At 36.1% G+C, this 17,644-nt stretch overlaps 1 protein-coding gene across 2 annotated transcripts in view; it reads left to right on the top strand.

The window, feature by feature from the left end:
- Dyb (Dystrobrevin) overlaps positions 1–17,644 on the top strand; it is a 112,821-nt gene that overhangs the window by 30,143 nt on the left and 65,034 nt on the right. For both annotated transcript variants that reach the window (XM_069831442.1, XM_069831441.1), the window contains exons 2-7: positions 3,649–3,806; positions 10,265–10,478; positions 11,752–11,837; positions 13,461–13,612; positions 15,496–15,604; positions 17,302–17,468. In XM_069831442.1, the coding sequence (XP_069687543.1) occupies positions 3,659–3,806; positions 10,265–10,478; positions 11,752–11,837; positions 13,461–13,612; positions 15,496–15,604; positions 17,302–17,468 (876 nt within the window). In that variant the 5' untranslated portion in view covers positions 3,649–3,658. The remainder of the gene's footprint in view (positions 1–3,648; positions 3,807–10,264; positions 10,479–11,751; positions 11,838–13,460; positions 13,613–15,495; positions 15,605–17,301; positions 17,469–17,644) is intronic.

The following is a 17,644-nucleotide window of genomic DNA, read 5'->3' as shown; positions in this document are numbered from 1 at the left end:
AGCCAGGAGGAGAAGAAGAGGAATGAATAAGTGAAAGACGAGGAGAGGAAGAGAAGAGAATGCATGAAAAATTGGAAGCCAAGCCAGGAGGAGAAGAAGAGGAATGAATGAATGAAAGACGAGGAGAGGAAGAGAAGAAGAATGAATGAAAAATTGGAAGCCAAGCCAGGAGGAGAAGAAGAGGAATGAATGAGTGAAAGACGAGGAGAGGAAGAGAAGAGAATGAATGAAAAATTGGAAACCAAGCCAGGAGGAGAAGAAGAGGAATGAATGAGTGAAAGACGAGGAGAGGAAGAGAAGAAGAATGAATGAAAAATTGGAAGCCAAGTCAGGAGGAGAAGAAGATGAATGAATGAGTGAAAGACGAGGAGAGGAAGAGAAGAGAATGAATGAAAAATTGGAAGCCGAGCCAGGAGGAGAAGAAGAGGAAAGAATGAGTGATAGACAAGGAGAGGAAGAGAAGAGAATGAATGAAAAATTGAAGCCAAGCCAGGAGGAGAAGAAGAGGAATGAATGAGTGAAAGACGAGGAGAGGAAGAGAAGAGAATGAATGAAAAATTGGAAGCCAAGCCAGGAGGAGAAGAAGAGGAATGAATGAGTGAGAGACGAGGAGAGGAGGAGAAGAGAATGAATGAAAAATTGGAAGCCAAGCCAGGAGGAGAAGAAGAGGAATGAATGAGTGAAAGACGAGGAGAGGAAGAGAAGAGAATGAATGAAAAATTGGGAGCCAAGCCAGGAGGAGAAGAAGAGGAATGAATGAGTGAAAGACGAGGAGAGGAAGAGAAGAAGAATGAATGAAAAATTGGAAGCCAAGCCAGGAGGAGAAGAAGAAGAATGAATGAGTGAGAGACGAGGAGAGGAGGAGAAGAGAATGAATGAAAAATTGGAAGCCAAGCCAGGAGGAGAAGAAGAGGAATGAATGAGTGAAAGACGAGGAGAGGAAGAGAAGAAGAATCAATGAAAAATTGGAAGCCAAGTCAGGAGGAGAAGAAGAGGAATTAATGAGTGAAAGACGAGGAGAGGAAGAGAAGAGAATGAATGAAAAATTGGAAGCCGAGCCAGGAGGAGAAGAAGAGGAATGAATGAGTGAGAGACGAGGAGAGGAAGAGAAGAGAATGAATGAAAAATTGGAAGCCAAGCCAGGAGGAGAAGAAGGGGAATGAATGAGTGAAAGACGAGGAGAGGAAGAGAAGAGAATGAATGAAAAATTGGAAGCCAAGCCAGGAGGAGAAGAAGAGGAATGAATGAGTGAAAGACGAGGAGAGGAAGAGAAGAGAATGAATGAAAAATTGGAAGCCAAGCCAGGAGGAGAAGAAGAGGAATGAATGAGTGAAAGACGAGGAGAGGAAGAGAAGAAGAATCAATGAAAAATTGGAAGCCAAGTCAGGAGGAGAAGAAGAGGAATGAATGAGTGAAAGACGAGGAGAGGAAGAGAAGAAGAATCAATGAAAAATTGGAAGCCAAGTCAGGAGGAGAAGAAGAGGAATGAATGAGTGAAAGACGAGGAGAGGAAGAGAAGAAGAATGAATGAAAAATTGGAAGCCAAGCCAGGAGGAGAAGAAGAATGAATAAGTGAAAGACAAACCAGGAGGAGGAGAAGATGAAGAAGAAGAAGAGGAATAAATGAGAGACAAAGAGGAGAATTAATTAATTAATGGATAAGTGGAAGACAAGCAAGGAGAAGAAATGGAAGACAAGCAAGGACGAGAAGTGGAAAACAGGCAAGAAGAAGGAGAAGTGGAAGGCAGCAATGAGGAGAATGAGAAGTGAAAGACAAGCAAGAAGGAGAAAAAGTGAAAGACAAGCAACAGAAGAAAGAATAAGTGGAAGACAGGCAAGGAGGAGGAGGAGAAGAAGAAGAAGAAGAAGAAATGAAGAAGAAGAAGACAAGCATGGAGGAGAAAAAGAATAAGTGGAATACAAGAGAAGAGAAGTAAGAGAAGAAATTGAAGGAGGCTAGTATGGAGGAGAAAAAGAATGTGTAAGATTGTGAGATAAGCAAGGAGTAGGCTACTAGTAATAAAAGTCCTCCTCTGTGATATTTCCTACGAAAAGAAAGTTCTCGTAAATATTCCTTGTACATGAAGGGCTTCAGATAAAACTTACCGTCTTATTTCTCTCACATGTCAACATTCAGATCAGCTATTCAATATCCTCGGTTTCTATCCTATCATCAAGGACTGTGATTTCGCCCTCCAGCCCAGAACTCGAATTAACATACTAACAGAATGTGGAAAGATGACATCTGGAAACCAATTAGTTATATAATAAAAACATGAGACTTTTGTGGTGCAACATGCCCAATTAAATGCTCTCTCTTCCTCCTCACAATTTCTTCGCTACACTGTGTGTCCATAAATTTGCTCTGCCAGAGAATGGAGTATGCGTTTCTTCTATTTTCTGTTTGTCCATTTTTCCCTCATTTTCTTTCTTTTATTTTGCTTGTATTTATCTGTCTGCCTACTTTTCTTTCTACCTATTAACCTACCTAATATGCCTATCTACCTACCTATTTATATTCATAAGTGAGTGAGTAAATCAGTTTCTATTGATAGTTAATTTCTTGTATTTGTATTACCGGTATCTGCTATAATACAACCTATGTATGCCTTTTGATAGAGTTTTGACGTGGTAATTTTTTAAGATTTCCTTCTTAACACTAACGTAAGCTAATCATATACGGTATTTCACTGATTAACTTTATAACTTCTTTACTGTGTTAATTAATTGTGTTAACATTAGGAAATTACTTGGCTGACCAGTTTCGAAGTGATATTCTTCATCGTCCGAAGATATAGAACAATGAATCATCATATATTTCATTAAGGGGAGAAGTACATCTTTTGCTAGTATAATTTTGCTGTATTTCAACATTTTTTCCCTCATAATCTATAAGTACTCTGAAAATAAAAATCGACATGCTTAATATATACTATCTGTACATCACTAAGCAATTTTAATGTTCTTGAAAACCTAGTAGTTTTTTTTTGGGGGGGGGGGTTAATTTTGAAAATTGGTGGAGTATTTTGTTCAGCTGAGCAGAATTTACATGATAACTCCAAAAGTACTTAAAATATTTTAATTAAACTTTTCTCCCATGTGAACAACTACTCTAAAATCATTAATGTAGAATGTATAGTTTATTTAAAAAAATATATATTTAGGCCTTATGTTGATCAAAATTATTTTTTAAAAATAAACTGTAGCTTCTTCATTAAATATTTTGGGGTATGTTGTTCACATGGGAGAACTATATATGCATGCAGAGTTTCATTAAAATATCTTAAGTACCGGTACTTAAGTTATCAGGTAAAAACTCTCCACTTAAACAAAATACTCCACAAATCTTCATAATTAAAAAGAAAATCAATTATATTCTCAAAAACATTAAAATTGCCTAGTGATGTACACATAATGCACATTAAACATGCCAATTTCTGTTTTCAAAGGACGTACAGATTCTGAGAAAAAAAATTTTGCATTTATAGCAATATTATACTAGTAAAAGATGTAGCTCCCATCTTAATATGGTTACAAATTCAGGATCATGCTGACCACTTGACCAGGGAGTCCAGAACATATGTTGGTTCAGAATCTTCACAATGAAGAGGGTGGAACTTTTTGATGATAGTGATTGTATGGTTGCAGAGGCTAACAGATGGCTGCCGAAGATGGTGCGGGCCGAGTGCCTGCAGACCACAGGTTGCAGCTGCTGCAGGAGATGCGGGGCCAAAACTTCGACATGATACGATTCGCCTCGTACCGCACGGCCTGCAAGCTGCGGTTTGTGCAGAAGAAAGCCAATTGTAAGTGCAGCAGCCATACTACCTGGATATGTGGAGTTAAGGAATGAGTTTCATGTGGTATTACTGTCACATAGAACAAGGATGTAGGCATGTTAACTGCACAATCAAAAATCACTCAATCTGTTTAGAATAGTTTTTCATGGACTATTGGATGAATTTAGTCCTGCATTATGCCATCGTGGTCTAAGGCATCCTACCTAGGACTCGCGTTATGGAATGCACGCTGGTTCGAGTCCTTATGGGGGAAAAAATTTTCTCGTGAAATTTAGGCCAGTGTATGGGACCGGTGCCCACCCAGCATCGTAATACACTTGGGGAGCTACGATAGGTAGCGAAATCCTGTTACGAAAGCCAGCTATAATGGCTGGGGGGATCATCGTGCTAACCACACGATACCATCATTCTGGTTGGATGATCGTCCACCTCTGCTTTGGGGTGTGTACGTGAAACCAGCAGCTGGCTGGTCGGTCATGGTCCTTCATGGGTTGTCGTGCCTCGTACCTAATAATAATAATAATAATAATAATAATAATAATACTTTATTGCCAGAACAAAGATACATATTGCTTCTTATTATATAAAAACACTCTAGCACAAATTTTACTGAATGTATATATTAGCTACAGCTGATCAGTTCCAATATAAATTTCGATAAACTAGGACCACTTATAAATAATATTTGCCTTTATCTTTCGTGGTTCCTCCAGAATTCCTTTTCCTCACCCTCAAATCACCCTTGACACTTTCAAGGCTGAACTTGGAACTTGGAGAGAAGTTATTTATGAACAATGAATGAACTCTTCCCACGTCATTCTGCAAAGGTCATTTGTCTTTTGACGTAAATCTAAAATCTTGCTTCATTTTGACAGGGTCAGAGACCAGTAAACTGCTGATCTTAATAGTGATAGGTACATTTATGGCTTGTTGTGCCTTATGTTGTTTTAATTGGTATTTTAGTTGCAGAAAATTTTCCCATGTTTGGAATTAATGTTTGATTTGTTTTCATTTCCGAGCACATGATAACAAAGGATAACAAAGTTGTCAGCTCTTCCTGACTGATCTCACTTTAATTGATGCCCATTCTGAATTTGTGTACTTCGTACTTGTATGTTACCAAGTACTATTCCAATGAGATTTTTGTCGTGGTGACTCTGTTAATGTGTGTTGAAATGTTGAAAATGCAGTAAAAAGCAGGTCTAAGTTTATTGGCCAGAAACGATGAAGTGTTATGATTTATACACTGTCCAACTTGGGAATCTCTCAGTCAAAGAAATGTTAACTTCTTGAGCAATGACAGTGGAGTGTGAACGTCAATAGTCAGCTTTCTTGTTTGGGCACACACAAATTTGTTATTAATGTAATAATAGTAGTAATAGTAATAATAATAATAATAATAATAATAATAATAATATCAGGAGAATTTTCCCTGCAATAAAAGTCATAACAATCCTGAACTCTTCTCTGTAATGTCAGACAGGTGTATTTAAATTTTAACAAAGTCATTCTTGATAAAATGCATTCATCATAATTTGAGAATATTACATCATTCAGCAAACTGTAGTTGCCATATCATCGCTTCTGTGCAGATTCTTGAACAATGTCTCCATTAAAAAGCTCTGCTGCCAAAAAACCACAAAGCACTATTAGGTATAGTGAAGTTATTTTCCAGATAAATACAGAGAACTGCAATTTAAAATTTTGCTTCTCAAAACAGACAGAGAGATATCTCACATGACATTTCCAATACAACACCAGAGGAAATTCATCAAGTTTGTTATTATATTACTGTAGTAATGATGATAATACCAGGAAAATTATCACAGCAATAAAAGTAACAAAAGTTTAACACTCAGGAATCTGGAATGATGGAAAATACTCGAGCTACGCGTATATTTTAATCTAAGCCATGTTAAATTGTATACTTTGAGAAGTACAGTCAAATGCTGTAAGTGTAGACAGTGAGTCATTGACCATTATAAGTAGGGTTACTTCTACTTCTAGTTGTGAATATTTGAAGTCCAAATAGCTTCCACGCCTAAGCAGGTATAGTTACTAGTCTTAGTAAATAAGCTAAGTTCGTGAAAAATTAATTGCGTATGTTTACTTAAACAGTACAATTTATCTTGTATGTATGTATTTATTTACACTGCAAGTGGGCAAGCACCTGGTGGCAGTGGTATATACAATGTTAACAATACACAGTTAAAATGATAAGCAATACACAATAAAATTTACAATATGTAATACAATTTACAACACATATACAATTTTACACACAATATAATAAGAATACACAATACAATTTAACACAATAATAATAAAACATAAAATAAAACACCTAATTTTACAACACAACCTACATAATTATGTATAGGTCCTACATAAGTTTCAATAGTCTTTCACTTTACTCTCATCTCATTCCCTGTAGTGGCACTATGACGCATTTCACTGACACTTTAGCACACATTTCACTGACACACTGTAACACATTTCACTGACACTATAGAACACATTTCATTGACGCTATAAATTGAACTGTTCACTGCACTGTAAAACCATAACTTCACTGACTCACCTCGCTTCACTGATACAACAGTTCAAATAAGTCAAATAATTGCATTCTTATGCATACTTATAAACAGAACTACATTTGAACTAAACATTTCTAGTCTAAGGCCCTCTTACACGCTATTTTTAAATAATTTACAATTCAAACCAAGGAAGTAAACTCGTAAGGCTAGATAAATACATGTCACCTTAAAAAATTAAATGTTGAATGTCACCTTAATTTTAATTTTCACTTTATACACAACTCTTTAAATTATTCTTGAATCTCCTTAAGGAAGGACAGCCCATAAAGACCGCTGCAGGTAGGTCATTCCAATCATTTATAGTTCTATTTAAAAATGAGAATTTATCTACATCCGTTTTCTGTTTCCTACATTTGATTTTAAAATCATGATCGTTCCTACCATAGTACGTTGGCTTTTCTAACCAAGCCGTTAACTCTACCCATGCTTTCTGACCTAGATGTGTTCTATACAATGATGTTATTCTAGTTTTCCTACGTCTGTTTTCCAAAGTTTCCCATTTAAGTTCTTTTATCGTATCGTTCCCATCTTCTCTTTTACCTTTAACAAATTTAGCTGCCCTATACTGGATTCTTTCTAAGGAATTTATCTGATATATTCTATAGGGATCCCAACACGTAGTTCCGTATTCCATTAACGGTCGCACTAATGTTAGATATGCTATTTCCCTCGATTTGGGGCTAGCCTTTCTCAAGATTCTCATAATAAAGTGAAGTGCCCTCCATGCTTTGCCTGTAACATTATCAACATGCTCTCCCCAAGAAAGTTTGGAGTTTAAATACACTCCTAGGTATTTACAACATTGTTCTTGCGGAATTACAACACCACTGAATTCATAATTAAGACTAGTTTCCTCTCGGGTTTTACAAAATGTTATAGATTTACTTTTAGAACCATTTATTTTCATCCTATGCTTTAACGCCCAGTTGTAAATGTTATAAATGTAAATGTTATGTTATAAATGAAGTCAGGTACCCTATCTTAATTTAGGGATTATAGAGACAACGAAAATCCATCTTTTACTTCGATTCAATATTAAATTATTTTATTTAAGCGTGTCTTTTGACTCGAGATAAACTATACAGCCGATTGTTGACGCTTATAACTTTTGTACAGCTGTCAAAAGAAAAAGTGGCCGCTTTCTAAATACTAAGTTTCCTTCAGGTACTTCCACTAAAATTCGGAGACAGGTGATGTTACATGTTGTTGGACCACAATGTCTGCTACATACAGTTATAATTAAAGTATTCTACATGTTACACTTGTAGCGTAATGGTAGCATTCCAGGCTGGTATTTGTGAGGTGTGTTTGAACACCACCAAGTGCTTTTTATGTGTTTTTTTTTAAGATAGAGAGAAAATATAATTGCTGCTGTGTCTTTTATGAATGTTTTAGTAGGCCTAATTAACATCAGGTTCATGAATGCATTATGCCATGACTTTAGCATTATTTATTATGACATTATGGCAGCATATGGAAAGTAAGAAAGATTATATTCTCAACAAAAATATCTTTCGTGGCATAAACAAAACAAGCACACTGACGTCTGCCTTAGAAAATTCAAACAATTAAAAATTAACAAAAAACCAGACCAAAAGCCACGATTCAATATTTAATCCATCTTCCTCCAATCTCATTCACATTTTGCAGGAGTGGACATGTCCTGGACAAGCTTCCACAAATCATTAGGACGTCTTGGAGGGGGATTGGGCCAATTTTTCAGCCTATTATTATGCTTCATTACTTATGCTCCCTTGGCTCAGTTGGAAGAACGTCTGAATTCAGATGTCAATGTCTTCGGCTCAAATCCTCGTTGTTCCTTTTTATTTTATATAATGTATAATGTAATAATATAAGAAGAAAAAACTAACATTAGTATCATGCAACTGTATTTTTCTAAATCTAACATTAAATTTATATTATTTATATCGCTGAAGAACATAACAGAATATAAATGATAACTTGAATATTATTTATATCACTAAAGAACGATAACAGAATATAAATGGTAACTTGAATATTATTTATTTCGCTAAAGAACGATAACAGAATATAAATAACTTGAATATTATTTACAGTATAATGCTAAAGAACAGAATAACAGAATATAGTGGTAACTTGAATATTATTTATATCACTAAAGAACTATAACAGAATTCAAATGATATGATAACTTGAATATTATTTATATCGCTAAAGAATGATAACAAAATAAAATAACTTGAACAAGGCTCGAACTCACAACCTTGGAATCATTAAGTGAGCACTCTACCACTACTCTACGAGACGTAAATATCGAATGACTCCATAGTTCCGAAACTGCTTCTACAAATGCAAGCAATGTGTAACATCACTATGATCTGAAGTGGACTTAGAAAATAGTCACTGTTCACGAGTTTGCCCACTTTTTTTTTTTTTTTTTTTGACAGCTGTACTCTTCAAGCAAACAATTTGGTATAGGGTTCCATTAAAAATATTATTTTTCAAAATCGCAGCTTTCCCTTGTCAGAGCAAGATCTGAGATGCTAAAGAATTTACCGCGCACATCATTATTTTCGTGATTTTCACAGATGAGAAACCTCATGGCATTGAAGAACGTCATGAATAATGTAGTTGGTGGTACCAGTGAAATTAGCAACGTGACTTAACTGGGCTGTCAACACATGATGCTGTTATTAGCTTGTTTTTAGGGAAGTAGGCTAAATTAATTTTACCGTGATAATGTTGGTTGCTATTGATGATGGGACGTTTGTCACATTGCTTCTCTAGGGAAGTAAGTGAAAATATGTTTCATTCAACAGTAACATAGCAACAAATAAAAGAATAGTCAAGACTCAACGATCCTCCCAACAGATCTGATATAAAATCATGTAAAATGAAATATATTTTCATTACCGGTACGTAAGATGTGGAGTGGAAAAAACGTTATATTATGCAATTCGTTAGTTCAGTAGAATTTGCTAGCTTCAGACTACTTAATTGCAGGCCTTACTATCTCTCAGGCGCAAACTAGTCCCTAGCTAGTAAACACTACTTACCTCCCTTAATACATAAATAACTACATTATGAGACATTTGTCATACCGTGGAATCAACCTGTGTTGTAGAAGTCTGCCTCCTGGGATTGGAACCAGTGTATGACAGCCATCAGTACCTCTCTGTTGATCTCACAGTATGACAAATGTCACAATTCCGGTGGGGAATATATTGAAAAATAGCCCAAAAATTGCTGAATTTGTTCCAATAAATATTTCTGTGAAATTGTGTTTTCTTTCTATAAACGGCTCCAGGGAAACTTACTTTCTGGAATGTCCTTGTAATTGCGCTTGAGTGGCCAAAATTTGTATAAGCACTTGTCTTGACATTGTTAACATGGTGGAAAAAAAAAATTATTTTTTTTATCTGGCCCCATGAGAATGTTTGCTTGTAAGTCAATTCTTGGCGAAATGGACATATTGATGGATTTCTTAAGTTTTTTCTGAATTTATTAGAGGATGAAACACACAAATTATACTTTGTAGCTTAGTATTACCATGGTAAGTGATGCGTAAATATAACTAACATAACTTTAAAATTATTAAGCTAGTACAAAAGTTTTATTTGATTATCACAGTACCAAAAGAAAATATGACCTTGTGCCTTTTAGCAATGACTGATTCAAATAGTCTCCATTTTAAACTGTTAGCATGGTTTCCAGTGTCCTCTCTGGACATGCACATTGGTTTTAGACCCGGAGAAAATTAAAATACTCATCTTGTAATGCTTTACATTAACACATCAATCAGAATTCACCTTATATTAAGTTCCTTTTTTCACAATCATCTCTTGAATCGAAAATTAGTACCATATATTGGTTGACGCTTTGCAGTGCATGCAGTGGACATCTGGAATGTTATTGAGGCATTCAGAGAGAATGGGCTGAACACACTGGAGCCACAGACGGAGGTGAACGTGTCTCGCCTGGAGACACTAGTATCAAGCCTATACCACAATCTGAACAAGCGTCTACCTGTGGCACAGCAAGTGCATGTCGAGTCCTGCTCTGGCATGCTGCTCAACTGGTTGCTGGCTGCCTACTCTGTGTGAGTCTAGTCCTAATGTGTGATCCAACTATTTGTCTTTGGATTGGGTTAACTTTTATGATTGATTTATACAGTAGAACCCCTTTTTAACGAATCTCTGAGGGATTACTTTTTTTTTTTTTTCCTTAAATAGGGGTTTTCCTTAAAAGGGAGTTTACATAAAATGAGTTAAAATAACTGTTACTGACGTGTGTTATATACCAAACATTATAATTATGTTGTTGTTGTTTTCTAATGCCAGGCGTTTGACAGTAAAGTCATTTGACCTCTTGCACTCCAATATTTTTCAAAGATATTATCATGACCAGCCAATGAAGCACAGATTTTGAGGTGTTCCGAATCCATTTCTTGGTTTGAGTTGCACAATGGGCAGTTAGGGGACTGATATATTCCAATTCTATGCAGGTGTTTGGCCAAACAATCATGGCCTGTTGCCAATCTAAATGCAGCTACAGACGATTTTCGTGGTAAATCGGGAATTAACTGTGGATTTTGATGCAGAGAGTTCCATTTTTTCCCTTGGGATTGTGTTATCAAATTTTGTGTGTTGAAGTCTAAGTATGTAGATTTAATAAATATTTTCACAGAGTAATACGTAGATTTAGTAACAGGTCTGTAAGTAGCAGTGCTGCCCTTCTTTGCTAAAGCATCCGCATTCTCGTTTCCCAGGATTCCACAATGGGATGGTATCCATTGGAATACAATTCTTTTATTTAATTAGGCCTACAATTATTATTTACAATGTGGAACCCGAATCACGCAAGTGAAGTGGGTAGGCATTAGATACACACATACACACAAATATTTGTACTAGATATTTTGAAGGTTCCTCTCGTAGTAAACAGCATGTACTCAACCACTTTTCGTTGAATTTTATATACCCGTACCTTATCCTTTTAGAGTCCAGATTTGTTTCTTTATTGTAGAATTAGACATTTTAATGTTCTATGAATATGTAACTGTGTGTCTGTGTGTATCAGTTCGAGGTTCAGAAATGTTGCTTATTGTTTCCCTTGCTCTTAAGATTCGTGATGAGAAATGTCTTTTTTTATATAAAAAAAGTTTTCAGTTTTAAAAATTAAATTGATGGACACTTTCCATCAGCCTTAATACTGAATTCACAAGAAATATGAAAATAAAATTTGTTAACCATAAAGCACACATGGAGGATGTGCACAGCTGGAATAACTGGACTGTATTTCCTATTCCTCCATGTCTGTGGTAATGCCACTTTAAGAGCTATACATATTGACTTATGTGTGTTCTCTTACAGAGAAAACGTTGGGAAGATCAGAGTGTTTTCCATAAAAGTCGCATTGGCTACGATGTGTGCAGGAAAACTCATGGACAAGCTGAGATGTAAGTATGCAGTCACAGTTTAGAAATGGAATGCGAGAATCATAGCATTTAATTTTGCTGCTGCAGAGTATAAAACAGCAGGAAATAATATCCATTGCATGTGGATTAAAAAAATAACTTTCTATTTCTGTGGAACAGCAGTTCCCAACCTATGGTCTCCAGACCCCTGAGGGTTGATGAGTGTTTCAAAAGAAGTCCATAGAACAAAAGTGTGTTTTGAAATGGTATTTTAAGTAAGCTTGACTTCATCATGTTCTCTGATTTTTTTCAGCTTTTTGGAATATTTTTTATTTATCTGAGACTTCTGTGACACAGAGTTTAACATGAATGAGATCATCTGAGGGACCTTTCTTGGTTTGCAAGTCTTTTTAGTTTCTTAAATTCTCTAAATTCTAGTCTTCAGGATCCAAGTTTAACAGTGTTCATCATTCAGAATAAGATAGAAGCAACAATAAAGAAATAAGACTTGTGTTCTTGCTGATTTCTCCATCGAGAATTTGATTCATTTCCCACTCTCAGTGACTTTCTAGCAGTAAATGATAATGAACTCTTGTTCGATATCGTTGGAAATATAAAGAACATCTTGCTGAATTTATTAACATTAAACTTAAGAGAATATTTTCGTTTCTGCTATGGAAAAAAAAGAATTTGATGGAAAAACTCCTTCTTGGTGACAAAAAATAGTTTCCCATCAAAGAAGAAGCTGAGGTGATAGAATTATCCCCCAATTCGAGCTTAAAAAATATGTTGTATAGTAAATACAGTACATACGCGAATATTCTGCTTTATTGAATAATCCATGCACCCTAATTTTAGGAGATAAAAAAAGGCTGTAATTTGTGTTTTATTTACAAGAAATTAATCTTTCATAATGATGTACTTCAAAACTAAGTAAAATATCAATTTGTTTTAAAAAACGCGTCATAATCTTCACATACTGTTGTAGAAGCATCCGGGACTCTACCTACAATAGCAAATTAGGAAACACTATCTTGGATAATTTTGTAGACTAATGGACGTCATGATGAATGGTTCCAGCCAGTCAGAACGAGACCATCCAGTGTCTCACCTCTCATGCCATCTATGTGAGGGATATAGAATGTTTTTGTTCTACCCATTGTTTGCAAAGGGAAGAGTCCTGTGAGTCAAAAGAATAGTTGCAATCGCAGACTAGGAAGAATTGTGAACGAATCATTAGAATCGATTTGTAATGTATGATTGAATCATTGGAATCGACTTCTGAAAAATAATCATGTTGCCCAACTCTTTGCCACACAGACCAAGGTTCGGGGCCGGACAACGCTATAGTGTAACGGGATCCAGTGTTTGAGATTGAAGTGGTACCAACCTTATTTAAAATAATGCATGCGCACCAGTTTTTCTTTGCTAAATTCGTGAAAAAATATGCAGGGAGTATTCGCGTAAATACGGTATATACTTTCTCGAATGGGAGTTGAAGGAAATTAAACTACAAATAGAAATATCACTGGCAACATGATAAAAGAATTGAATTATAGAAGAACGTGTAAAATATATTATGTGTGTCACCTTCATGTTTTAACGTCTGTGTTTTTTGTATAGCCTCAAAGTAACTCAGATCATGTTATTTTATGATGTTTGTAGACATCTTCTCTCAGATCTCCGATGCGAATGGACACATGGTAGTTTGGAGGTTTGCAGAATACCTTCAGGAGGTGTTGGCCCTGCCCGCAGCAGTTTATGAGTCGCCATCATTCAATTATACAGAGGGACTTGCCACATCCATATTCCCCGGGGTGAGTTCACTTCTCTAGGATGTCATCTCCATGTGCACTTGATGTCCTCTGATCTCGATTTATTTGGTGCTAGTCTGTCGATGGGGGAATTGTCACCAGAAGTCTCCACAACTAGTATGATGGTGACTTTTCTTACTAGGAGTTGAAAACTGAGTAAAATCAGACTTGGAACAAAGTGAATCTACAATATGGAGCCAACAACATTACTCTTAGCTGATGGAAGCCTCATTTAGAATATTTGAGCCCAAAAATAAAGTTTTTGTCACTATAAGGTGAATATTGGTTAATCCCATGGTGAATCAAACTTGTCTCATCAAACTACCATCTTGCTATCATCACTGTCTTCAGTAGTAGACAATCACACAGTTGGTACAGTTTATTTGTTTTAATTTGCGTGATGATTCTTTTCTAAGAATGTTATATATATACTGTTTTCGCTGTAAGAAAAATCCTAATGTAAATATAAGCACGTGGCTGTCATACCCGTGATTGGCTCCCAGTCGAAACTCTCACATTACGCAGGAAAATATAGCTCGTATTTGGAAACCACAATCTTGTATTATTTGAAAATAAAAAATTGAATTCTAGTTGTTAAATACGATGAAATATTTAACTTCACTCATATGTAAATCGCTATGTAAAAGAAAAGCTACTTTTATATGTTGTTATGTACTATGAACGCGGATGAATACCAACAGTAATACCGAGGTGGTCTGTTCTTGTAACAAGCTGGCGTCACTTGAGCTCGTACCGTAGTTCACGTAAGCACGTGGTACTGAAGTATGGCTTCTGTATCCTCAACTGTCCATTGTGAAGACATAAGACTTAAAAAGTAATTTAATTACTGTAATTTTAAAGTAAATGTTTCCTAAGCAAATGAATGCATAGTAGTGAGGTTAGGCCTACTTGACGAGTAACGGGAAATGTTTAACATGAAACAGAATGTACAACAGTAGGCGGGAACACATACTGAGAATCTATGGCGCCAAACAGTGGCCAATGACGCCTCACTTCAGTCACGTGCTGTTGTTTACATTAGGATTTTTCTTACAGCGAAAAGATTATAGATAATAATTGTTGCAACTCATGAAGATAAAACTGATGGTGGTTAATGGAAGTGCCCCGTGTAAATCACTATGTATTATCTTTGCCATTGGTTTGTGAATTTGTCAGTTTACATGGATCTTGTCGAGGTCAGTTACTAATAAATTGAAACCAATAACATCCAAACATATTTTTAATATGGAATGTTTAAGTGGAGACCTATTCGGGAAAAATTATCAGTTACCATATCTGTCATACTTTATGTGCATCATGCTTTTTAGTGGGAGTGCACTGATGCAACCCACAACATAACATAAAGGATACAAATAAAATAACTCTTAATAATGCAACGTGCATAATGATCTTCAATTTATTTCATACACATTATAACCTACAAACATCCAAACCCATATAATCACACATCCACCAGCCACTTAAACATTCCATGTAATTATATGGATTCTATGAATCGCTTGTTCTTTTTTTTTTAACAAAAGAAATACGTATTATTACAATAACAGAAAAATACTCATTCAAATAAGTTAATAATAAACATGCATATGAAATTTTAGGAATCTTTCAGAAATCAAATATTAGAAAACTGTAAGTTTATGTCTGGTGAATTTTGAATATGTGTAATAAAAATTACAATTGAAAAATATGCAGTTAGATTCCGGAATTTAGAGATTTCATCATGAGTTATGTGTCTCTGATTGACTACATCAGTGTTCTTTCTGACACCATGCTACATCGTTATATATAAGCATGAATACAGCTTGCCAGATCGTGTGGATTCCTCACTGTTGTAGATTCCTCACTGCTATGTTTTTGTGTTCCAGGGAGGTAAGGTGACAGTGAACGACTTCATGGACACGATGATGTCAGACCCTGGGCCCCCCTGCCTCGTGTGGCTCCCCCTGCTGCATCGTCTTGCTAGTGTAGAGACTGGTGAGGGAGTGACCATTTAATAACAAAGTAACTTCCAGAGTGTGTTCTTCACTCCAGAGAACTGAAGTCTGAAATGGTTTGATGTTGCAAAATTCGATGAATACCAAACTAACGAAATATATTGATGTTGTTGTTTATTAATGTTCACGAAACTTCACTTTCTTCTGATGTCCTTAAGTAACGAAGTATCGAGCAAGACAGTTTTTCTGGGTTCAACAATTTGCTACACAAGATCGTATTTCATTGTGAAGAGTTTTCTTTATTACTCGAATATAAACTATTCTTGAGCTCAGAACGTGAGAAAAGGAAGCTTCAGTTACTCTATGAAATAATGTAAGATAATGACTGATTACTGCAGTAGGCTATATTCATTATATCTGTTCTGGAAATTTCAATTGTTGACATAAGACAATTTACAATGTAAAAGATCCCAAAGACAAAGTATTCTCTTTTTCAAATCTTTTAGTGATATTACTTTGGAAATATAATTGAATAGCAATATGGTGACCGTGGTTTAGAATAAGTTTCGCGACATAACTACTATTTTTGAACTGAAAACGGGATAGGTTCTTCTGAATATAACCTAATGCAACTTAAAGATAAAGGTAGTCCCTTCACTTTTCATGAAGACACTTGGGGGGATAGAAGTAGAGTCCCATGCTTTCTTGATCTCGGCACCATGCTCTGACCACCTTTTACCTCTGGGAAGGACCCAGTACTCAATTTGATAGGAGGCAGAGTGGACCTCAGGGCCCCTTCTAGTGCACAGTGTTCTCAAGTGGCTTTTAAAAATACAGTTACCTGTTTGCAAATATCAGTACGAGTGTTTTTATGCAAATTGGTAATACATTTTTTAAAATTCAAAATATTCTTTTCATACTCATCTGGAAGTGACTGTGCAATGCTGGTTCTTCTGTGGAAACTAAATCCATTATATTACAATAATGTACCGAAGTAGCCTACATATGATATTTCCATGCAGGAATTCTGCATTACCATATGGTGAAGAATGGGTAGAGCAGAGAAAAATTCATAGTAATATGTTAAGTGTAAGTAATCACTTTGTGATTCAAGACCGCTATGTTCTGTTGGATCCCGGCCACTTAGTCACTCATAATGAGTGCACCTCTGTACATAGTATGTTGGTCATTGTGCCACTGTCACATATTCTGTGACACAGTACATGAGGGTAGGCCACCAAATAGAAACAGACAGGTAGAACTTAAACTGAGAAAGATTCAATCTGGCATCGGAACTAGAATCCGATGTGGCTTAGTGGATAAAGGTCAGCACGTAGAGCTGAAAACCTGGGTTTAGGTTCCAGTGCCGGAGAGAATTTTTCTCCATGCCACCCATTCTTCACCATAAATCCACTATGCTTAAAAAATCTCGAGAGCCACCCTCTGCTTATCTTAATCCTTGTTATTCCCTAATCCTTGGCTATTGGCAAGGTTTTTAACATTCACATTTCACTAGTAGTAGTGCTGTAAACAGACAGAATGCTCAAAATTATATCCTTGGTATTGGGGATGCAGAGAACATTTATTTTCGTGAAAATCACAAAACCAATATTATGTAGCATCATAATTCTTCCTCTTAAACCGTGAGAAAGTTAAAAAGAATAGGCATAGAACAAGTTGGAACCTCCTTTGTATCCACAAAAGGTATAAGAGACTATTCTGTGGTTTACATTTCAGTTGTGCATCCAATGGCCTGTGATGCGTGCCAGAGGGAAGGCTTCTCAGGTTTCCGGTACCGGTGCCAGAAGTGTCACAGCTACCAGTTGTGTCAGGACTGCTTCTGGCGGGGCCGCATTTCTGGTCCACACACCAACGAGCATGAAGTCAAGGAGTACACGACTTACGTGAGTGGGCTTGATAAGTAGAACCCCAATTTTAGACGATCTTCATTTACGTTTTTCCGCATTTAATGTTGAAATTTCACGGTCTCAATAATTGAAGCGTCGGCTGGAACAACGTTGTAAGTTACAACATTTTCATTCGGCGTGTTTCCGTGTAATAATGTTGTATGTCATGTTAC

The sequence above is a fragment of the Periplaneta americana genome, chromosome 7, assembly GCF_040183065.1.
Source record: "Periplaneta americana isolate PAMFEO1 chromosome 7, P.americana_PAMFEO1_priV1, whole genome shotgun sequence".
Taxonomy (NCBI): domain Eukaryota; kingdom Metazoa; phylum Arthropoda; class Insecta; order Blattodea; family Blattidae; genus Periplaneta; species Periplaneta americana.
The sequence above is the reverse complement of the archived record's forward strand: the minus strand, read 5'-3'. Positions and strand labels throughout refer to the sequence as shown.